We start from the raw sequence: 24,037 nt of genomic DNA, 5'->3' as shown, positions 1-24,037 counted from the left end.
TACAAGCGGCTCCTTTGTCCCTAGTGGCTCTTTCTAGGCTGAGGGTGTGTAGACAACACACTTATTTCCCCCCTAAGACAAGCAAGGGAGCCTCTAAAGACCCCTTTCCAGTTTGGGATGCAGTCAGGTGATGCCGGTTGGCCTAGCAGAGGGCTTGAGGCCTTGCTGACTAGAAGACATTGAGATAAGCTGGGGATAGCATGTGGTAGAAGAGAGCATTACAGAGTTCTGTTAACTCTGAAATGGGGGGGGGGGCATAGGGCCTTTTTAGAAGCTCTACAGAGCCTGGCTCTCCTACCTCTCTAGCTGCCCTTGCTGGCCTCCCAGGAAGATGCCATGCCCCTGTCTGCAATTCACCAGGCCTCTTTCATGCACCCTGAAGCACATGGGTCCCAGGGTAACCCCAGCATGTCAGGGACCACCATCTCACACAATCCTCGCCCTTTCCTGAAGCTAGGAGGATGTCCACAAGCATCCAGGGGAGGCTGGCTAGAGGAGGGGCAGGCCCGGTGGCTCCCATCTTCCTGTCAGAGGAAGCTTGGGGATACAGGAACTTCTGGATTCTGACCTGGGGACTCCAGGCCATATCCCCCACCCACCTTCTACAGAACAGGAGTTGACCCTTCCCACACCCTCTCAGGTCCAAAGGGCCCAGCAGGGGACCATGTGGAAGGAAGAGACAGATGATGGGTATAGATAGACAGCTTCCCTGAAAGACTCCAGAATGGAGCAGAGTTAGCTTGGACCTGAAAGGGATGCTAGTAACTCCCTTCTCCTCTCAGGGCCCAGCGGGTTAGGTTCCCATCTGGCTTTATTCATCTGCTTTCCGTGTCTTTGGCCTCATAGGTGTGCTGGGCTGGTTACAGGTCTCATCAGATCCAGACACTGACAATCAGCTTGTGCATGACCCTGTAGGAGCCGCCTGCTGCTTGCCCCCTCTCACAGCTGTGGGAACGTCTTGTGACATGTGCTGCGTGGAGTTGCTTTGAGGAGGAGGAGGAGGAGGAGGAGGAGGAGGAGGAGGAGGAGGAGGAGGAACATAATCAGTTAGTGAGCCCCAGCTGTGGTAGTGATCCATGCCGTGAGGTTACAGTTGCCCTCCCCAGGCTGATCACTGCTGATCCAAGCAGAAAGAAGGTGAATTAAGTACATGCATACATTAAAAACACACATACAGAGGCCAGGATGAGCCTCACTCGACACCCTTGCTACCGACATGGGGAAGGTGAGCCTGACTAAGTCTTAGGGCTTCTGTGGGCAGAGTCACCTGTGGTCGTTGGCTCTAGCAGTGTTCATTGGCAGGATGGTGGGAGTTCAGCCCACTTCCATCTGTAGGTGATCTCAGGGGCGTGTGAGACTGGAAGCACCGCCCAGTTCCCTGCATTCATCTTTCACAACCCTACCAGTGGCGCCATTCATTGGGCAGGAAGAACAAGAAAGAGGCCACAGGAAATAGTGGCTGCACGTCAGGCGGCAGGAAGAAGGCCACTTGGACAGAGCTTGAGACCCAGCGGCCACACAGCCACAGAACTCTACGGACCACTGATGGCAGTTGCCAGGAGCCTGGGCCTCCTGCTCTTTCTGCTACTGGCTTCAGGTGAGCAAGCGTGGGTTCCTCTAGCCCTCCTGCCAAGCCGGGGAGACCTTGTGCTGCAAAGGGCCCGAGAAGAGACCCAGGATTCAGACAGGGAGGAAAGGAAGGAGTCACAGTGACCGCTTCATCTTCTCTTTTGGCTTTGTCTCATTGGATCATCCCTGTCATAATAAATTCCATTATGCTGAGTCTCAGGCTCCACTTGTCACTCCACAAGTGTGCTGTAGGTGAGGAGGAAAGAGAAATGTCCATCCACCCTGGCTAGAGCTGGGTTCTCGGACACTGTGGGCCAATCAAGCTATTCACCTGGCCTCTGGGCTCCAGGTGAAGGCATTGAGGTCTCTGGAAGCTAAGCGTGGAATAGTGGGCAGCTGCTCTGCCCCCATAGCTCATCAGCACAGGCTCCTCATCCCTGTCAGCACTGTTCACAGTGTCATCAGTGACAGGAGCTAGGACCCAGACTACTCCTGTCACACACAGTTCAGCTTAATACACCAATAAGGTTCCCAGTCCTGCCTCTACCCTGGGACAGCCAGCTACCACCCTTAGCTCCATGTGTGGCTCTGTGTCCTTCTTGACTGCTGAGTGACAGCTCGGCGGAGTGGTGAGGTGCTCCTGTCTCAGAGCCTGGCCCTGCCTTGTTTGCTCCAACTCTGGCAAGTATCGCAAATGTCCACCTCTCTGTGTGTCTGTGTCTGTCACTCGTGAACACCTAACTGGTCACGTGGACCAGTATCTCTTGATTCAAAAAAGCTTCCTCTCCTCTTCAGATATTGAAGGAGTCAGTAAAGGACAGAGCTCAGTGTCTGGCTCAAAAGTGGACCAGGTATGATGACACACACTTGTACATGGAAGGTAAAGGCAAAAAAGATCAGAAGTCTGAGTTCTGTCTCAGCTACATAGTGAGTCTAAAGCCAGCCTAGGGTAGTGGAGACTCTGGATGTAAAAATGGATAGAAAGCGACAGTCCTGTTTTTCTCATGGCCAGGGGACACCCTGAGGCAAAGCAGGCTGTCCAAGCAGCCAGGCAAACAGGGCTCCCATGAGTGTGATATAGATCCAGTGGTGGCAAAGATGCTCAGGACTGGGTGCTGTGCCAATCATCTGAGTGACTCCTTTGTGGTCATTGATGCATCGATGCCATTTGTCCGCTTACCCGCTGGCTATTTACACACCCACTCACGGTGCCAAGAGGGGGCACAAAAGTGACAGCTACTTTCCTAAGGAAGGCTCTTGGCACTCTGAACCTGAAGGGCAAGGAACGGGCTGTCCTCAGGCTGTGGCTTCAGAAGGGAAGGGGGTGAGTGGTGGGTGGAGGGAGGGGAACGAAGGGCTGAGGGTTAGGGAATAGAGGGGCACGTGGACCACCTTCTGGCCCGTGAGCTCCAGCTTGCCCCAACCTGCTGCACCCCCAACTGTTGAAGTCACCACTGAGCTCTTTCAAAGTCCTCAGAAAACAAGCCCGCAACACATGTTTAACAGCCTCTCCACTGAGTGTGGAGGTACACACCTGCTGTCCCAGCGCTCCGGAGGAGCGCGAGTTTGCGGAGCAGCCTGGGAGAAATCACAAGTGTTCTTCGTTCTTCTCTGTACTTCTGTGTTGGGGGCTGAGAGCTTCCCTTGGGTGCCCTGCTGGGGTTCACAGCAAATGGAGGAGAGCTGTGTTCTCACCCACCCTGAGGCCACCACCCCCTTTTCCTAACCCCTGACCACCTTGTCCTCATAGAATCTGTCCTCCCCCTCCATTCCTCCTCAGATTTCATGTGAATGCAGATGTGAACTGTCTTAGAGACTGAGCCTAGTACCGGGCCTCAGTGCATCTTCAATAGCTCCACAACGTAGCCAAAATGAATTTAAACAACACTGCCACATATAGACTTCACTTTTATAAAAATATGCTCTAGTACATTTTACTCTGTTTACTCTTTTTTTGTTGTTGTTGCTTGTTTGTTTTTTGTTTTTTTCAAGACAGGGTTTCTCTGTGTAGCTTTGACTGTCCTGGACTCACTTTGTAGACCAGGCTGGCCTCGAACTCACAGTGATCCGCCTGCCTCTGCCTCCCTAGTGCTGGGATTAAAGGCGTTCGCCACCACGCCTGGCTTCTTTGCCATTTCTTTATTGTGAATTTTATTTTGTATCCTGACATTTGAAAATGAACCAGCTTCCTTTACATTGAAAGTTTTAAGTCAAACACCAGCAGAGGGTATTTAAATTGCAAATGCCCAGCCCTCCTCTCCCCCACGACTCCACAACTTAGCTCTGTCCATTGCAGCTCCTGGTGGACCTGAAAGAAACAGATGGAATCATTTTGCTCCTTCCCACACCCAAGAGGGCAAAGGACCCAAAACAGTTCCCAGAAAGAGACGGTGGGAATAGACAGCAAATGCCATGGGATGATGCCCAAGGCTTCCTTGGGCTAGAATGAGACTGGCAGAGACTGGAGGTCTGGTGAGATGTGACATCGGAAGCATGTGTGCGAATGGTGACGCTTGCTCCCTTCAGTGGGAGTGTGTCCATGTGCCTTTCTGGTGAAGGGAGGTTTGATAAAGCCCATCGACATTTATTTCTGTGACAGTAAGGATGTGTATTTGGGTGACAGGGTTTCCCCCAAGCTGAATTGCATACCTAGTGAGCCCCACCTTTAGTCCCAGCACTTGGGAAACAGAGGCAGGAAGGTCTCTGAGTTTGAGGCCAACTTGATCTACATAGGACTATGTAGAGAGAGACTGTGTCTCAAAAAACAAAACAAAACAAAAAAAGAACAACAACAACAAAAAACCACATCTTCCAAAATACCTAAGAGGGCATGTGTGCCGAGGTATATTATCTCTTTTCTGAAGGATAAGAAGACAGAGCCCCAGAGCAATTGAGTAATATGCCTAATAACAAACAACTAAGCAGTAACAGGAAGTTTCTACGCTCCACAGCACGGAGCTCCAGCACTGAAGTCACAGAAAGGGGTCTCTCTGTCTAGTTAGGGAGGTTCCAACCACCTTCTGACTTCTCGGTCACTCTGCTTCCCAGCCTCAGCCTGCTGCCCACTACCCGCTCCAGGCTAGGCTAGGCCAAAGCAAGGCAGCTTGCTGTAAGCGCTATCAAATTGAACAGGCCAGCCTCGGAGGATACGGTGGGTGGAGCAACCGCAGGGAACCAGGCAGGCTCTGTGAAGCTACAATGCTGATAGATAAAATATTTTATTGTAAAAGGCGAAAGATTTATACACTCTGAGGAGAAACCAGAGCATACCATGCAAAGACTTTGTCTAGAGCCCTCTAAGGTGGAAAAGCTTCTTTTACCTGAGGTTTGACGGGGCGGAGCATGCTGGAGGGCAGCAGCTACCGTGCTCCCAGTCCGCTGTCCCATCTCACTCGGTTTCCTCTCTCAGATGAGGTGACCACGGAGGAAAAGCCAACGAACGTCTGCCAATCCAGCAAGGCCTACAAGTATGACTCTTTCGACTTGAACGACAGAGCTGAGTGTTTTAACAGTTGCCAGCGATTGGAGGACAGCTCCTGTGATGTGGGGGACTTGCAGAGGTGAGGGGACAGGAGTCGGGGTGAAATGGGAGGAGTGACCTGCTGGGAAGCAGTAGGGTCATATGCCCTCAGGGTCTAGGACAGTGGTTCTCAACTTGTGGGTCTCGACCCCTTTGGGGATCGAATGACCCTTTCACAGGGGTCACTTAAGACCATTGGAAAACACAAATATTTGTCATTCATAACAGCAGCAAAATGACAGTTAGGAAGTAGCAACAAAAGTAAGTTTATGGTTGGGGGCTCACCACAGCATGAGGAACTGTATTAAAGGGTCGCAGTGTTGGGAGGGTTGAGAAGCACTGGACGAAAGGGAGCAGAGATGAATCAGCCCGTCTCTGCCTTAGGAACAGTGAATGGAACAAATAGGGACACACACACATACACACACAGTGATGATGCAGAGTGTGTGTGTGACTGATTACACTTTGTGATCAGTCAGAAGTGTGGACAGGGTGTCAGCTTAGCCCAGAAAAGAAGTCTGTCCAGATCTTGTCCAGGTAGGTGGCAGCCTGGGAAAGGGCTTTGAGGAGCACAGAACAGGTTTCCAGTGGACCCATGCAGTGGTGGGTGGATAGGGCTGCTTAGCTTCATAGTGTTGGAAAAGGACTGCAATGCTTTGAACGGTGAGGGGGACCGAGGTGACAATGTCAAGACAGGACAGGCAGAGGATAGAACTGAAAAGATAAGCAAGGAGACAGGTGTGAAGGGCCAAGTTAACTAGACCATTATTGGAAATGGGGAAATGGCATATTTGATGTTAAGAAGGGTGTGGCCAGTCCCTTCTCTCTCAAGCTGCCATCCCACAAACAGTCATGGATCAGGTAATGCAGTTTGTGGAGCCAAGTTGACAGTTTGTGAAGGACTCAGTTCGGCTGGTTGAAAGATGCACCAAACCCACCGGGCGGTGATGGCGCATGCCTTTAATCCTAGCACTTGGGAGACAGAGGCAGGTAGATCTTTATGAATTTGAGGCCAGCCTGGACTATAGAGGGAGTTCCAGGACAGCCAGAGCTGTTATACAGAGAAACTCTGTCTTAAAAAAAAAAAAAAAAAAAAGATGCACCAAACCCAATAGAAAAGAATTCCAGAAGATTGCCATGGCCACAGTGCTAGAATTTACTATCATGGGATTCATTGGCTTCTTTGTGAAACTGATCCATATCCCCCATCAATAACATTATTGTGGGTGACTGAGTCTTTTCTCAGTCGTGAGAACTAGTGAACAAATGACGGTGTGACAAACTCATGAAGTAAAAAGCTGCTTGCATACTTTGTGTCTTTCTTTTCTTTTCTTTTCTCCTCCCTATGAGGTTTCCTATTTCTAAATTAAAATAATTTCAAAATTAAAAAAAAAAGAAGGGTGTGGCCAACTTCACATTCTAGACTGATTGCTTCAGGGAAGGACCCAGGAGTGGAGACATATGTGGAGGTGAGATCAGGTAGGGTGTAATTCTGCAGGCACCATGAGCTGCTCAGGAATGATGGCTCAGCGAGGCCAGAGGTGGGTTTTGTGAGACTGAGAGGCTGGCTAGATGGGGCAGGTGAAAGGGAACCTCCGGATGCTGTCTCTGCTGGAACCATTGCCGTAAGAGCTCTGCCTCTGGCCTCTAGGGAAAGGGACCAAAACTCACCTGGGGTTGCCATAGAAGTGCCCAGCTTACAGTTAGGTCTAAGGAAGTGGTTGATGAAGGGATGGATGAAGACAGTGTTCAGATTGTGATTCATTCCTTCAATGGCCTGAAAATGCTCCCATCCCTGCCTGCAGCCCCTCTGGCAGCTTCTTAGACACTTGGAAGCCCAGGTGCCTACGTGCCCTTTTATCTTCACAACAACACTGTCTTCAGATACTTTTTTTTTTTTTTTTTTTTTTTTTTGCTGTAACAAGATGCTTAGCAGGAGCAGCCTAAGGGAGGAGGCTGGATGGCAGTGCTGTCCACCACGGTGGGGGAGGGCATGGTGGATGGAGAGGGTCTGTCCATGGCAGCAGGGGTTTACGGCATGACGTGCTCACACACACACACCTTCTCAGGGAGGAGCCTGGGAAACCGAGGGGCATAGGAAGCAGGCCTGGCCCCTCGTGTACTACATCTGACATCGAGGCTCAGCTTCCCAAAAGGCCCAACCTCCCAAAACAGTACCACCAGAGGAGGTTTTAAGTATCAAAACACGTGAGCCTGTGGGGACATTTGCATCCAGACCATGAAAAATGCTCCAGGGTAGATCCTGTTATTAACCCATTTCTCAGACAACTGCGTTTCTGTGCAGTTGAGTAACTTGCCTATGGCTGGCTACACAGCAGGTAAGAGGCAAAATTGACAGGAGCTGGATATAGAAGGCTTAGTGACTTTCAGTTTACCCACTTGTAAAATAGGATCTACAGAATGATGGCGGACATAAATCTACACCTGAGTGCTGCGGTTACCCCATCATCTACACTGTGTCACACTGCTACATTTTCTTTTTCTTTTTTTAATGTATTTAGTATGTATACAATGTTCTGCCTGCACATACACCTTCAAGCCAGAAGAGGGCATCAGAGCACATTATAGATGGCTGTGAGCTATCCTGTGGTTGCTGGGAACTGAACTCAGGACCTCTGGGGGAGCAGTCTTAACCTCTGAGTCATCTGTCTCTCCAGCCCTACATTTTCAAGCCTCTGCTCCTGACCTCTCAGGCTTCCTCACAGTGTCCCTGAAGATTGAGAGACTAAAGCATGGAGGAGGTATCAGCAGATAGCAGGAGCTCAGTAAATGGTAGTATGCCTTATTTTAATGGCTCTTTTGATTATAAAACTAATACATTGCTGGATGTGGTGGTGCATGCCATTAACACAGAGCAGGTGAATCTCTGAGTTCAAGACCTGGTCTACATAGTGAGTTCCAGGACATCCTAGGTCACAGAGAGAGACACTATTTTTTAAAAAAAAACAACAAGCTGGGTGGTGGTGGTGCATACCTGTAATCGTAGCACTCAGGGAAACAGAGGCAGGCAGATCTCTGTGAGTTCAAGGCCAGCCTGGTCTACAAATTGAGTCCAGGATATCCAAGGCTACACAGAGAAACCCTGTCTCAAAACAAAACATAAAAAACAAACAATGAGCCGGACATGATGGCACACGCCTTTAATCCCAGCACTCAGGAGGCAGAGGCAGAGGCAGGTGGATCGCTGTGAGTTTGAGGCTACCCTGGTCTACAAAGCGAGTCCAGGATGGCCAAGATAACATAGAGAAACCCTGTCTCGAAACACAAACAAACAAACAGACAGACAAACAAACAAACAAACAACTTCTATTCTGAGCGAGGCAGGCATGGCTTTAATCCCAGAACTCAAGAGCTAGAAGCAGAGGAATCAAAGAGCTCAAGTCCGTCTTAGGCACTTGGTGAATTTGAGGCCAGCCTAGGCTATTTAGACCAGACTCTGTCACAGACGGAAAGAAAAGAAGCAAAACAATAAGAAGAACAGTTGGTTTCTACACCAAGATCACAAAAACACTCCTTTCTGGTTTCTTCAAAAGCTTCCTCGCTTCCTTGCTCATGCTTCTAAGATCTGGTGAGAAAAGAGCAGACAGGGGAAAACTTGCTATTTATTCAGAGCCACCGCGTCTCAGGTTTGTTTCTCTTTCCTCACATCTCCCCTGTGACCTCCTGACGCCCAGCTGTGGCTCTGTAACCCTTGTGCTTATCTACTGGCAAAGCCTCATCTCACGCCTGCCAAAACCAGCGCTGAGCAGCTCTCTTCCCCTGGACTTGTCTGTCCTGATGACATAAAGGAAACCAAACAGTGTTTGGGAATGGCTTCCTTCCCTTAGCGTGCTCTTGCGTGCGGTCCGTTCCTGCTGTGGTCAGCAAGGTGTGTTTTGTGACCACCACCAGTGACCTTGGTTCATCAGGAATTCAAACTCTCAGTAGAAAGAGCTTAGGAAGAACACATGTCCCCAGGAGAAGAGAGGCCACAGGCTCTGAACCTTGTGTTTATGGTTTTTCTACTGGATGTCATCTCAAGTTTGTCACTGTCCTAGCTGCTATTGACAGCCTGCCACAGGCATCTTTGCATGACTTGGCTTCTCCATGCATTCTTAGGAGAACAAACATAACATCTCTTCCTGACTCAGGATTAGAAGCCAAAAGGCATGATTCTTAAAAATTGATACATTGGGGCATTATCTACTATTACTACTACTACTAATAACAACAACAACAACAACAACAACAATAATAATAATAATAATAATAATTCACTGCACAAACGTCAGAGCTGGAGAGGATGGCTCAGCAGTTAAGAGTGCTCACTGCTCTTGCAGGTGACTCGGGCTCAATTCCCTGCGCCAGGGGCTCTTGGCCACCTGTAACTCCTGTTGCAGGGGACCCAGCACCCTCTTTTGGCCTCCTTCAGGCTCCTGTCTCAAATGTGATGCAATTTATATATAACTTCACACACCCTTTCCACCCCACCCTTAGAAAGCTGAAAAATGTTTCTAACCTCCCAGAAGGCCTCCCATGCTCCTCCCTACTAACACCCCACCATGGTGTTGATCGTAGTGTGGAGGTTCCTTTTCTTTTCTTTCTTTCTTTCTTTTTATTTTAAAAAGGAAATGTTTATTGTTGTGTTACGAGGTGATTATAACCCCCCTAAAAAAAAGCAAGGATGGATTCTAAATATCAGTATACATATTCATCTAAAAGGAAAAGAAAGAAAACAAAACCTCAAAACTGCAAAATTCAGGGTCATCATCATTGTGCATCCACATACAGAGCTTGTAGACTGCAAGACAGGTCACAGACTCATTTTCTTAACATTTATTTTTAGATTTTTTTAAAGGTTTATTTACTTTACATTTTGTGGGTGTTATGCGTGTGTGTGTGTGTGTGTGTGTGTGTGTGTGTGTGCGAGCGTGTGCGCTGTGGACCTGTGATGCCTCTGAAGGTCAGATCCCTTGGAACTCGAGTTATGAATGGTTATGTGGGTCTTTTGCAAGAGCAACAAACGCTTTTACTCACTGAGCCATCCGTCTCTCTAGCCCTTGATGGTGAGTCATGACAGTCAGTTGTGTTGAGCAACTAGGAGATTACAGAACACACCTATGATTGTGTCTGAGGTCATTTCCAGAGATGATAAAATTACGAGAGCTCTGACCAAGCCAATGATTCAGCATATTTATGAGATCAAACTTTGAATAAAACCATTGGGGATAGGAGAGTGGAACTGGGAAGCTGTGGCCTGCCTGGAGGAATCCTTTTGGAAGGGAACCTCTTGGCCCTGTCCATTTCCTGCTAAGCTCTCTGCTTCCCAGCAGCAGTGAGAAGACCAGCCTCTTCCATCCACTGCCATGGCTTTCTGCCTCACCGTGGCAGAGAAACAATAGAGGCACACAGCCGTGGGCTGAGCCCTCTGAACCCGTGAGCCAAAATACATACTTACTCCTTTAAACTGTGTCTCTCACAAAAAAAAAAAAAAGCACATGAAAACAGCAGTGGCATTGTGGTCACAATTCTATAGGCCAGTATTCACATAATATATAACTTCCCCCTACCAACACACCTGTGCCACTGCATTCTCTCTCTCCCTCCCCGTTCCTCTACCTCCACCCCCTTCTTAGTAGAGTCTCTAGCCCAGGTTGGCTTCAAACTCACTATATAACCAAAAATAACCTTGCCCTTCTGATCATCTTGCCGCTCTCTCTTAAGTACTGGGATTACAGGCGTGTGCCACCATTTATGCAGTGCTGGATTCTGGCACACTACATTTCATTTATGTGTGCATTATATTCTTTTTTTTTTTAAGATTTATTTATTTACATAATTTATGCATATGAGTGCTCTATTTGCAAGTGCATTTGCATGGCAGAAGAGAACAACATTAGATCCCATTATAGATGGTTCTGAGCCACCATGTGGTTGCTGGGAATTGAACTCAGGTCCTCTGGAAGAGCAGCTGGTGCCCTTAACCTCTGAGCCATCTCTCCAGCCTCCAGCTGCCATTCTTTTCTTTTTTGGTGGGGGCTGGGGGGGGAGTGAGCAGTGTCAAGGTCTCCTATAAGCCCAGGCTTCAAATTGGCTATGTAGCTAAGGATGGTCTGGAGCTCCCAATCCTGCTGCCTCCCAAACAGCCATGCACTACCACAGAGTTTTGGTACCCTAAGGATGATGCAGCTCAAAACCCCACAGTCTTTTCATCATTAGAGTAGAGTTCAGTATTAGAATATTTACACGGTGTGAGGACATCACTACAGTCACTCTTTTCTGCTCGTCTGCAACCCACTACCGCTCCTGCTCCACCACAGTCGGCTCTGGCCAGCCTCCCCCCCCCCCCTTTAGGGTCGTTGCTGGGCATTTTATATAAAGAGAGCTCTTTTTCTTCCTTCCTTCCTTTTGCACAGTGAGGCTCATCCATATTTCATGGTATTTATTTTAGTTCGATTACCCCATGCAAATATGTTACATTATGTCGTCCATTTGCCAATCGATGGGCATTTGAATTGGTGCCAGGTCTTGATTAGTCTGAGTATTGTTCCTGTGAACATTTTAATTCAGGTCTTTGAGGCCATATGCTGCCATTTGGTGAGGAATATATGCCTGGGAACAGAATTGCTGGAATATAAACTGAATATATACTGAGATCCCTAAAAGACTGCCAAATTGCTTCCAAAAGTTGTGATGACATTTTACTTCCTGTCAGCATGTTTCTGGCCACTCTAATGAGGTTCCCATTGGCATTTCACCATGGACAATTAACCTTAACATTTTTGCATGTGCTCATTGGCCATTTGGGGCCAATGGCTACTTAAACACACACTCCCCCCTCCCCTCTCTCTCTCCTCTCTACCTCTTTTCTTCTTCTGGCTTCTTTGTCAGCATTTCCAGGATGTCATTCTCTAACAGAAGATGATCACCTCAGTGTTATCTGCATGGTCCATATAGGGCATGGGGGTCGAGGGGCCAGTCAAATAGCTTATTTCTCTCTGTCTGCTTGAGGAGTGGTCATCAGGAGTGGCTTAGCATGAGGTGGATGTCTGGATTAAACACACCGAGAGACTGGAGGTAGGGTGGGGGTGTGGAAACTGCTTCTGAATGGAGCGTCTCCCCCACACACATTCAAGATGATTAGAAGCTCCCCTGTGGTGGTAATCCCAGCCTCAGGAGGTGGAATAAGGGAGGGTGTGACCTTGAGGCCAGCCTGGGCCAGTCTTACAGAAGAGAGGAGGGGACAGCAACAAAGCAATATAAAATAATGAGAAGTCATCATACCTTAGAACCACACTGAGAATCTTCCTTAGGACAGTGAATTGGGCTATTTTATAAAGATGAGAAAGATCTTTAAGTATGTAAAGTAGAAACGTGTGTGTGTGTGTGTGTGTGTGTGTGTGTGTGTGTGTGTGTTCAGTTCACTATTTGTCACTTTATGAGGCAATAAAAATCTTTTTTTTTTTTTTGAGACAAGGTTTCTCTTGTATCCTTGGCTGTCCTGGACTCACTTTGTAGACCAGGCTGGCCTCGAACTCACAGCGATCCGCCTGCCTCTGCCTCCTGAGTGCTGGGATAAAAGGCATGCACCACCTCTTGGCTAACAAAAATCTTAATATGTCTACAATTTCCTATCTTATTTGGTACCAATAACAGCTAACACTCCTCTGACGATCAAGGCAGGATAATCTATGTTGTTCAATTAAGTCTGACAGCCTCATCCCTCAGTTTCTGGCCAATGGTTTTCTTATGCTGTCTCCTCTCAAGAATGCTTGCATATATTTGCATGGGTTACTTCTCTATTCTACAATCTATTTTCTGTTGTCTCTATAGAGACCTTTCTCCTTCATAGCTATGGATATCCACAGTGGCAACATCTGGGGTGTAGCTTAGCGGTAGGGTGTTGCCTAGTATGCCTGAGATCCTGTGTTTTACGAGGGGGGTGGGAAGAGGAGAGGGAAGGGGTGGGGGATGAGGAGAAGGAAGAAAGGAGAGAAGAGAGAATTCCCTTTTGTCTCCATAGCTACTCCTTTCCATGGCCTCAGTCTGAATGTATCTCCCTCTCGCCCACTTGCCTCCTCTCACTGCCTCAGCCTTCACCTATTCAGAGTTCCTTGGAAAGATGAATAGCGAACAGAGGGCTGGGGAAATGGCTCAATCAGTAAAGTGCATGGCACACAAGCACGAGGAACTAAGTTCTGTCCTCTGGGACCACAGTAAAGAAAAGTTGAGCTGGAGGTGCTGGAGGAATCCCTCATCAGGTAAAGGCTTTTGACAAAAGCTTGACAACCTGGCTCCAATTCCTAGAACTCACCTAGAAGAACGAGAGAAGCCATCCTTGCAAGCTGTCCTCTGGCGTGTATATAAAGGTAATTTAAGATTTTAAGTAAGAGGCCACCATATATGGCTGTGATCTCAGTGCTAGGAAAGCAGCAATTAGGGCCCAGGGCCAGGGAGAGGGACCCAAGTATTGAGGAGGGTTCTAATTTTCAGCACCACGGAGAGTGGCACCAGCTGCCATTCCCCCGCCTCCACCCCCCACCCACCCCCCCACTGAATGAATGACAACAGCCTTTGAGTTCTGTTGTCTAATACCATTGTCTGCTTGCTCCCAGGCAGTCAGTTCCCATGTGACTTAGTTTTCTTTCTTAACAAGCAAAGAAACAAAACATTTGTTTAAGACAAACATAGTGGCACGTGCCTTTAATCCCAGAACTTGGGGGGCAGAGGCAAGTGTTTCTCTGTGAATTTAAGGCTAGCCTGGTCTACATAGTAAGTTCCAGTCCAGTGAAGTCTATATAACAAGACCTACCCTTTTTTTAAAAAGGACAAAACAATTAAAGATTTGTTTATTATCGTGTCTACGGTGTGGGTGGTGTCATGCATGTCACTGCACACTTGTGGAGGTCAGAGGACAACTTTATCCAGTTAGTTTCTTTCCATCTTTATATGGGTTCCAAGAATCAAACTCAGGTCATCAGGCTTGCTCAACTTGTGCTTCTACTGAGGCATCTTGCTGGTCTGTAGCTCAGTTTTCTTTTTTCCTTTCTTTCTTTTTTTCTTCTCTTTCTTTCATGCCTCAGTTTTCAAATGTTGAATTTCTAGTATACAATTAGCACTCAATACGTGTGCACAAAGAGATTTAGTCAAATGAAATATGCAAAGTCAAAAGCACATGACAAGATAGGCATCGTTACTGGTCATTAAAAAGATGCAAATTGGCCGGACAGTGATGGAGCTCACCTTTTACCCCAGCACTTGGGAGGCAGAGGCAGGTGGATCTCTGTTAGTCTGAGAGTTCCAGGACAAAAAAAAAAAAAAAAAAAAAAGCAAATCAAAGCCACCAGGAGATACCTTTTTTTTACTCATAAGGATGGCTACAGTTTAAAAGAACAAACAGACAACACAAGGCTGAGTTTGGTGGTGCACACATTTAATCCCATCTCATGGGAGGCAAAGGTGAATGGATCTCTGAGTTGAGGTCAGCCTGGTCTACAGAGTGAGTTCCAAGATAGCCAGAGCTACACAGAGAAACCCTGTCTCAAAACAACAACAACAACAATAACAAAAATACAAAACAAAACCATTGTGTTGGCAAGGCTATGGAGCTACTGGGACTTTCCTACATAGCAGGTGTGAGTGTGAAATGGCACAGCTGCTGCAGACAACCATTTGGTAGCTGTTCAAGAAGCATATGGATAATTACCATATGACCTAATGAGTCTACTCATGTGTGTATGCCAGAAGGGTTAAGTCTTCCATAAAAGGCCATGCATGAAATTGCACAGCAGCCCTGCTCACTATAGCTGAAAAGTGGGTGTTCTCATTTCCTTTCTGTTCCTGTGGTAAACGCCATAGTCCGAGACAACTTATGGGGAGAAAGGGTTTACTTGGCTTCCATGTCCACAGCACAGTCCATCATCACTGAGGGGAATCAGAGTGGGAACTCAAGTAGGAACCCGGAGGCAAGAACTGAAACAGAGACTTTGGAAGGATACTCACTCCTCACTGGCTTGCTCCTTGTGACTCACTCAGCTTGCTTGCTCATACAACACAGGATCACCTGCCCATGGAGTGGTACCACCCATAGTAGACTGGGCCCATTGCAATTGTTAATCTAGAAAATGCCCCCACAGACATGCCCACATGACAATATGACTCTAATTTGTGCCAAATTGACAAAAACAACAACAACAACAACAACAACAACAACAACAACAACAACTATCCAGCATAGTGGGATGCTGTCAGTATGTGGATACCTAGAGCTGCATGTCCATCACAGGGTAAATGCAAAGATGCATATGTCCACCAGTGGTGGGGCCCAAAGATTCATGTGTGATCACCAGTGGAGCAATGTATCCATGTGCCCATCAGTGGCCAGATGAAGAGATCCATAAGCTCATCAGTAGCTGGGTGCATTTCAGAAGGACTGAAACCACAATGCAGGCTTCAGCACTAATGAGTGGGAAGTGATTTGCTAAATTCAAGAAGCTGGATTCGGAGGGCCACACAGTGTGTGCTTCAATATACGGTAAATCCAAAATAGGCAAAGTTCGGGCTGGATGTGGCTAGATTGGTGAAAGTCCAACGCTAAGAAGTGGGTGTGGTTACTATACACCTGTAACCCCTGCACTCCAGAGGAGGGGGAGGCTGGAGGATCACGAGCTCAGGTTCTCCTTGGCTGCAGAGTGAGTACCAGTCCAGCCTAGGCCACATGAGACCTTGTGTAAAGAAGAGGTGGGGTTTACAGAGGCACAAAGCAAATTTGGTTAATGGTTTCCAGAGACTGGCGAAGGGGTGGGGGTAACTGCCTTATGAGCGTGGGGTTTCCTTTCGGGGTGATGGGAATGTTCTAAAGTGAATGGTAGGGATGTCTTTGGAGCACTGTGGATGTGTTCAACACCACTGAATACTACATGCTAAAATGGTTAATATATGGATTTACCTGATATTTTACTATTTTTAAGAGATAAGCATGGGCTGGAGCGATGCCTCAGCACTTATGAGCACTTACTGCTCTCGAGAGGAGCCAGGTTTGGTTCCCAGCACTCACTTGGTGGCTCACAACCCTCCCTAATGCCAATGCTATGAAATCTGATGTCCTTTTCTGGTCTCCAAGGACACCAGGCATGCAAATTCACACAGGCAAACCACTCATGCACACAAAATGAACATTTTAAAAGACAAACATTAGGATACCCAGTCTTCCTCTGGACTTCTTCAGGGGTTGGTTCCCAAGTCACTCCTTTCTTCACATTACGAGCCCAGGGTCTCTGGTCTCCTGGTTTAGCTATCACCCCAAGAGCCTGATGAGTGGGTGGCTCAGTCTGCAAGTTCCTCTTTTCCCAATCCCTTGCCCCTTGCAGCTACTGGCTGAACTACGACTCCTACCTGTTGAAGAATTCCGCGGAGAGTGTGGACATGCCTTTCGTTAAGGCGTTGATCCAGAACGTCAGCCTGGACATCTCAGAAGACCTGCTGTACTCTCTGATGCCCTCCCAGGTGAAGAGCTTCCTGTTGGCTGGCTCAGACCTCTGTTGGTGCCCAGCAAAACATTCCCCTCCCAAGTCCTATTCAGCGTAGCTGTGTCAGTGAATTAACGGAATGTGTGGAACCTGGTGGTGGATTAGCCAGGGTGCTGGGAGATCCCTGAACTGGCCCTCCTACCACTGCATTTGATGTCCTCAGGAAGTTTTTCTCCAGGGTGTCTGGCCCTTCTAAGCCTAATGTGCCCACTAACCTCTCTGACAGAGCACATATCTGAAGTCAGAGTATGGGCATGCTTGGCCTCAGAGACATTGAATGGGCGAGCTCTGCGTTTACACTGGCCACAGTTCAAACCCCACCTCTGCCCTTACCAGCCCCAACCAGCCGTTACCTTTCCTATCCTCAGGTTCCTCACCTGATGTATTGACCACTTTCAAGAGTATCAGAAGCTCTGCAGGATGATGTCCACTTGTCCTTCCAACACTCTGGAGGCAGAGGCAGGAGGATTGCCCCTGGGCTCCAGGCCTAGTGCAAGCTATACAGATAGCCTCTGTCTTAAAAAAAAAAAAAGCCATAAACATATTGGAAAGAGCATCTGAGTTAATATCCAAGGAGCTTTTGGTCCATCGAGGGCTCAGCAGGTCCAGCCTGCTTGCAAGGAGGAAGTTGAGGATAGAGGTCCAGGCAGCTGGCTGAGTTGTTCATCACCTTTTGTGATGTTGTGTCTTCTGGGTAGGGCTTGCACTGGCTCAAGGCATCACTAATGTGTCCTTTTGACAAGATCTGGACTAGGAAGGTGAAACTGGGGCTTCAGCCCCAGCTCTTAGTTCCCTGTTCCCATGAACACGGATCCTTCTGAAGCTAGTGGTTGCCAGCTGACGTCCCAGGGTACCCAGGAAGTCAGAGACTGGACGAAGCATGCCTGGTGATTTCTGTGGAGGTTTGGTCTAACATTCTAACTATGCTTGGTTTCTAAAACACTTCACTGTTGGCCAGGAAGGAGTTCACAGTCAAGACAAACACGAGCCCTTTGTCTCCACACTGCTTTCCTCTTACTTCTTTCCAGGACGCCCCTCTGCGGTCCTCTCTCTACACTTAAAAGATGAGCATGGCTGGCTGTACCAACACAGACAAGCTCAACTGATTCCTGTGATGGGGAAACTGGTGATGCTTGTGCAAGGACCCAGCCCATGAGGAGCAGAGCTGGACTGAGCCAAGTACTCTGCTCCCCCCCAGAACCAAATGTCCTCAGATGCTGCCCTTCCACCTGGCATGCTGTAGTTTCCCTCCCAACTGGGATGGCAGTGGCACCTGAGTTGGGGCTGGAATCCTGAGGGTTAGGTAGGTGCTGCTGGTTCTGTGGTTACAGATCCCGAGGCAGGTGATGCAGGGTGAGGACCAGCCCGCTGACAGAGTCCGACTTCCCAAGAGCCTGTTTGGAGCCCTGGCTGGCAACAACAGGTCTACAGTCCGGTTGGCCATAACTATTCTGAACATTGGTACAGGGAATGTCTTCAAGGTAAGAGGCCTTCTGGGAGCCCAGGAAGCTTGCAGCATGATGCGCTGAGTGGGACAGGGTTCCTGAGATTGTCTCTAAAACAGTCAGCTCATCCAAGAGCCATTTCTTTAGTCTGTGAGCCAAAGGCTATTCTGATACCCTGACGTTAGCACATACTGGCTGCGTATAAAGTCCAAGTGTACTCAGGCATGCTTGTATGTCCTTGCACATGCACAAACATTCATGCCCTTCTCTATCCCTGAGTATATATAATCAGGTGTGCTCAGATGTGCCTGTCTCTACATGGGCAAAAAAATACTCTCCCTCTTCCATGCATGTGTGCTCTTGGGGCGTGCACCCATCCACTTAAGCTCAGATAGATGCACCCTTGGATCTGGAAGCTCTCATCCCTCCACCTAGAGGTGTTTTCCGGCATTTGCCCCACTTCCTTGCTGATCTTAACCTCAAGCTCTTTCAGTTGAGAGAACTCAGAAATTGGCTTTTCAAGGAAGGTGGTGTGAAGCCTAGAGCCCCGTCCTGCCCCACCCAAGTATGTTATAGGGAGCAGCAGGAAGAAGGGTGCCTATAGGCCTTGGGTCCCTGGTCCCCTGATCTCAGACTTTGACTCCAGCGAGGGCATGTCCTAGAGTTTCCAAGACCCCCAGCTAGGCCAGGTAAGGTCAACCCATTCCACAGCTTAACCTCCTGCCAATCTTCTCCCAGGGACCCAAGCTCCTTCAGGACAACGGCAGCAGTGTGTTGAACAACCGCATGGTGGGCCTGAGTGTGGGCCAGATGCATGCCACCGTGCTGTCGGAGCCTGTGGAGATCATCTTCTCTCACCAGCATCAACCACCTGTGAGTCTTCTGCCCAGGCCTGGCAGTTGCAGAGGGGCACACAGTGCATGAGCTCTGAGAAGCCATGTATGGGACCTTGTGCCCTTCACCCTACTACACGCACCCAGAAGAAACCATCAGGGTCATGCACAGTTATGCCCTGTACATGTGAACACACATGCACCCCATACCCTCCCACCCCCATGAATGTGTGAGCACCTGCGTCCATGCTGAAGGCATGCATGCATAGAAAGGTAAACCTTCTTGTGCCATATTTGTGGTATCTCCCACATGCACAATGGCCCAGGGAGCATCAACTGAGGTAGTCAATCTCTCCATGTAGCCTACAAAGTCTTTCCTCTTAAGACGCATGCAGACCCCCTAGTGGTGCCCCCATCTGTCTTCGCTTCTTTCCCCCTTTCCTCCTCCTTCCTCTCCTGACTTGCACTCTCTCCTTTCAGAATGTGATCCTCACCTGTGTATTCTGGGATGTGGCTAAAGGTAGGTCTGGAAGCCCTTCCAAGAACAGGAAGAGAGGAAGCTACAAGCTTCCATAGGGCTGAGGGTGAAGGGTAGGGGCAGGCTCTCCCTTACCTTCTGCCCTTCCCCCTCCTCTGCCCTTACCTGCCTGTGGCCCCCAGGAGACTGGGATTCCCAAGGCTGCTCCACAGAGCTCGAGGATGAGAGGACTGTGTGTCGCTGCAACCACTTGACCTTCTTTGCCTTGCTGCTGGTAACATCCCATGCCCTCCTGATCCCAGTGGTCCAGTCTGTCCCTGAGAGAGGCTGCCTGGCAGGCTGGGGTTTGGGAGATATGTGGGTCTGGCCTCTGGGTGATGTGATCCGGGCTCGGTGTCATCCACAGAGGCCGATCTTGGACCTGGCCACGGTACAGGCTCTCACTCGCATCTCCCAGGCTGGCTGTGCAGTCTCCATGATCTTCCTGGCTCTCAGCATGGTTCTCTTTGTTATCTTCAGGTGAGTGGTCCCCATCCCCTTTTCCTCCTGCCCTCAGTGAGGTACGAGGTACGGGAAAGGGATAAAGTGTCTTTGTCCTGTGGCCTCACACTGTCTTCTCTGGTCCTTTGTCTGCTCGCTAACAAGGTGGGACTAAGGGTTGAAGTTGGCAGAAGCTCAGCTCCAAATGGCCAACACATGGGATGGAACTAGAAAACTCACAGCATGCAGCCTCCAGGCAGGGCTAAAACTAGGGGCTCCAGCTGAGGCCCCAGGATTCGGTCTCTACTTTTCACAACATTGCTCTCTCCCTTGTCAGGATGCTAATTTCACCCTGTTGCCTCGAGCACTTCAGGCTCTGGTCCCAGCTCCTTAGATATTCAGGCAAAAATGAAGCTCCAGAAGTGAAGTTTTTAAGCACAAACATTTTGAAATAATTATAGACTAACTGGAAATTTCAAAAATAGCACAGACAGTCTGTGGTTCCATCCTGGAACTTCTCCAAGTATCATGTCATATGTAACTGCAGAGTGTCATCAAAGCCAGGAAGTTGGCAGTAGTAGAGCATGGCTAAGTAGTCTCAAGATCCCTTCAGTTTCATTGCTTTAGATATCATCTGTGTGTGCATGTATGGTGGTGTGTGTGTGTGTGTGTGTGTGTGTGTGTGTGTGTGTGTGTGTGTGTGTAGCTATGATTTGCAAGGCCCTATCTAAATTAAACCTCATGGCCCAACTTTCAGAATGGTCCTAGTTGCAGCAGATGGCTAAACATTAAGCCAGGCATGTGATCCCTGTGGGCACAGGATTTTAGGGGTCACACTTCTGGGATGCTGGGATTTCACTGTGCTGCTGAGACATACCTGCATGGTCAAGCTCAAGAGGCATGAGAAAACCAAACTCCCTCAGTGTCGCAAGTTACATAGTTTAGCTAAGTAATCTGTCGAACTGTGAGGCTGGCAGGACCCAGCATCCCCAGAGCACAGAGAGCCATAAAAGGGCTCGTGAATTTGAACCTGAGAACTTGGCACACTGACTCGTGGCAAAGGTGGAATAGTCAGGCAGGACCTGGCTGTGAGGATGATGGCATGGCTGTGTGGCTGTGGCATGGAACTGAGGTAGGGAGATAGGCCAGCCTGGGTACCCTGTATGAGCTGTGGCTCCTTGGGGCTGCTCACTGGCCCTTCTCTCCCAGGCTCTCTCTGCAGAGGTTCAAGTCTGAAGATGCCCCTAAGATCCACATGGCCCTGAGCATCAGCCTGTTTCTCCTCAATCTCACCTTCTTGATCAATGTGGGGAGTGGCTCTCAAGGCTCCCCAGCTTCCTGCTGGGTCCGAGCTGCCATATTCCACTACTTCCTGCTCTGTGTCTTCACCTGGATGAGTCTGGAGGCCTTCCACCTCTACCTGCTGGCCATCAGGGTCTTCAATACCTATTTTGGGCACTATTTCCTAAAGTTGAGCCTGCTGGGCTGGGGTAGGTACAGGCTGGAGGGGGAGAAGGGAGGTTGGAGGGCCAACGGGGAAGAGCCCAGGGGAAGCTCAAGGCTTGAGCAATGGCTAGCTGGAGGGACTGGAGACCTCCCCTGAGGGAACACTGGCAATGCCTGCTTCTTCCCCTTGTCCCCAGGCCTGCCTGTTCTTGTGGTCATTGGTGCTGGGAGTAGCAGTAGTTACGGCATTTATACCATCCGTGACCAGGAGAACCGCACCTCATTGGAGCTGTGAGTGGAGCTGGTGGAGGCTGAGTGTATGGAGGCCTTTGGCTTCACTGGCGGGAAAGACAGGAAGAGAGATCTCAGGGAAAGAACAGCAGTGTCAAGGCTGGGAAGACAGTCAGATTCAGGCTTGTGGTACAGGAGGTAAATGGAAGTCTGGGGTCAGAAAGTGAAATAAGAGAGGAAGCCCAGGAAAGCCAAAGGCAATTGGGGGCATCTTCTTGGTCACTATGCATCATCCAAGGAAGCTTCCTGGGGCTCAATGCTCGAGGGTTTCCTCCTCAGCCTCAGCGGCTATCCACTTTCTCCAGGTGCTGGTTCCAGAAAGAGCCTGCCCTCTATGCTACTGTCCACGCCTACTTCCTTGTTACCTTCCTCTTCGGTGCTGTGGTGCTGGCTCTGGTGGCCTGGAAGATCTTCACTCTGGCCAGTGTCACAGCAGGCAAAGGAGAGGGCCAGACCTGGAAGTCAGTCCTCACAGTGCTGGGCCTCTCGAGCCTGGTGGGCATGACCTGGGGGCTGGCTGTTCTCACACCCCTGGGCTTGTCTACCATCTACATCTTTGCCTTCTTAAACTCTCTGCAAGGTGAGGCTCCGGGAAGGCTATAGGCTGTCTCATTGGCACCAGGGGGTACTAGGGGTTAGGGAGGGCATTCTACAGGACCCAGGATTTCATAGGAGCTAATTCAAATCAAAGGTGCTAATTTTAAATATCCAAGACTCTTGTGGGATCCAGGACAGCAAGAGTGGCTGATGTCATAGGGTCCAGGGTCAGGAAAAGCCACATAAATCAAAGCAGATGTCCCCCACCTTTTGCTCTGGACCTGTGTTGTCTCCGATGCAGCCTAGGCAACAACTTATTCTTCTCTCTCTGACTTCCAAAATGGCTGCCTAACATGGCTGCTTCAAGCCTCGTGCTGAGTCAGATGACTATCTAGTACTATCCGGTTCTAACTTGGAAGGCGGAGTCATGAGAGTTGATGTGACACGACAGAATCCTTAAGACGCTTTCGGTACCTTTTAACTTCCCGATATTGTTATTGTTGTACAGTGTTTTCATTATAAATTCCCTTTAAACACACAAAGTTTGCACGTCTCATTGCACATCTCGGTCCATTCCATACTTACTCCATTTTTCTATACTCTACTACACCTTCCCTTTTCATCTCTCAGACATGCATCCTGTAGTAATTCTTTACAGAAGGATGACAGGGGAGCCCAATGTGATAGTAGCATTGGTTTTATATATCTGAAAATACTTTCGTTTTTGCTCTTCCTTTTAAGGTAGATGTGTGTGCAATTTATCTCAAGGCCAATGTTTTTGATCTCTAAGGTTTTTTTTATTTGGCTCTCTTTCAGGAATAGGTTTTATTTCTGCCTAATGTTTTCACTAAGTGCATGAACATTTACAGTGGAGCCCCTTCTGTTCCCCCGCCTGTTCCAGGCTTGCTGAAACCCTCTCTTTACCACAGGGCTCTTCATCTTCTCCTGGTTCATCATCCTCTACTTCCCGACTCGGAATACCACAGCCTCTTCTTCTGGCACTGCCCACCTGGACCAGGCCCACTCTGTGTCGCAGGAGTAGTCGTGTAGGTGGCCGCAGTTTGGCTCACTTCTGGATGGTTTGTGTGACCTTGAAAAGCCACCTACTTCCTTCTGGGCTCCATTGCCTTCTCTGTACAGCGTGTCTAAGGAGGAAAAGGACGGGGACCAGGCTAGGCCACATGGCTTCAAAGTCTCCCATGGCTGGAGAGATGGCTTGAAGAGGACACTGGTTCAGTACCCAGCACCTACATGGCATCTCACAACTGTCTGTAACTCAAGTTCCAAGAGACCTGACACTCTCTTCTGGCCTCCAAAAGCACCAGTCATGAAAGTGTTGCATATACACTATGTGCAGGCAAAACATTCATACACATAAAATAGAAATTAAAAAGTACTTTAAAAGCTCCCATTCAGATGTGTTTATGGGTCCACAAAGCCACAAATATAGATTTGCAGGAATCTAACATCCCTATAAGCCTGAGACCCCTGCCAGCAGAGTACCATCTTTATCGTGGCAGCTATGGAGACAGATCTTTGTAGCTAAGCAGTTGTTTTCAGCCACTGACCACCTCTCATTTCACCAGGAGCCCAAGTTAAAAGAAACTCCAGTCTTTCCCCTTCTTCCCCTGTTACTCTCCTGAGGGACATTCAGGAGGTTGCCTGTCCCCCTGAGGGACATTCAGGAGGCCATTGTTGTATGCATGCTAAGACAGTGGGGGACAGGAAGTTTGTTTCAGGGCTATGATAGTCTTTTTTATTAATATCTTTTTAATTAATTCATTCATATTACATCTCAATTGTCATCCCATCCCTTGTATCCTCCCATCCCTCCCTTCTTCCCGCTTACCCTCTACTCCCCTCTCCTATGACAGGTGGACCTCCTTCCCCTGTATATGCTCATAGGTTAT

At 48.7% G+C, this 24,037-nt stretch overlaps 1 protein-coding gene across 1 annotated transcript; it reads left to right on the top strand.

Annotated features, from left to right (window-relative positions):
• The first annotated feature begins 1,355 nt into the window (after positions 1–1,355).
• On the top strand, positions 1,356–23,535 carry ADGRG3 (adhesion G protein-coupled receptor G3). The gene is made up of 12 exons (XM_084755288.1): positions 1,356–1,597; positions 4,979–5,129; positions 16,459–16,594; positions 17,949–18,098; positions 18,801–18,935; positions 19,376–19,415; positions 19,556–19,647; positions 19,780–19,892; positions 21,063–21,343; positions 21,497–21,590; positions 21,896–22,170; positions 23,057–23,535. Exons 1-12 carry the CDS (start codon positions 1,546–1,548, stop codon positions 23,167–23,169), a joined length of 1,632 nt encoding a protein of 543 aa, XP_084611414.1. The 5' UTR covers positions 1,356–1,545; the 3' UTR covers positions 23,170–23,535.
• The last annotated feature ends 502 nt before the right edge of the window (positions 23,536–24,037 follow it).

This window comes from Acomys minous, assembly GCF_964271855.1.
Source record: "Acomys minous genome assembly, chromosome: 14".
Taxonomy (NCBI): Eukaryota; Metazoa; Chordata; class Mammalia; order Rodentia; family Muridae; genus Acomys; species Acomys minous.
Note: the sequence above shows the minus strand (reverse complement) of the source record. Positions and strands in the feature narration are given on the sequence as shown.

Bases quoted from the DNA above. Each gene is read 5' to 3' on its own strand.
- ADGRG3 (XM_084755288.1), top strand. From the start codon at position 1,546: ATGGCAGTTGCCAGGAGCCTGGGCCTCCTGCTCTTTCTGCTACTGGCT. The intron at 21,344-21,496 runs GTAGGTACAGGC...CCTTGTCCCCAG, and splicing joins GTTGAGCCTGCTGGGCTGGG to GCCTGCCTGTTCTTGTGGTC. The intron at 22,171-23,056 runs GTGAGGCTCCGG...TCTTTACCACAG, and splicing joins CTTCTTAAACTCTCTGCAAG to GGCTCTTCATCTTCTCCTGG.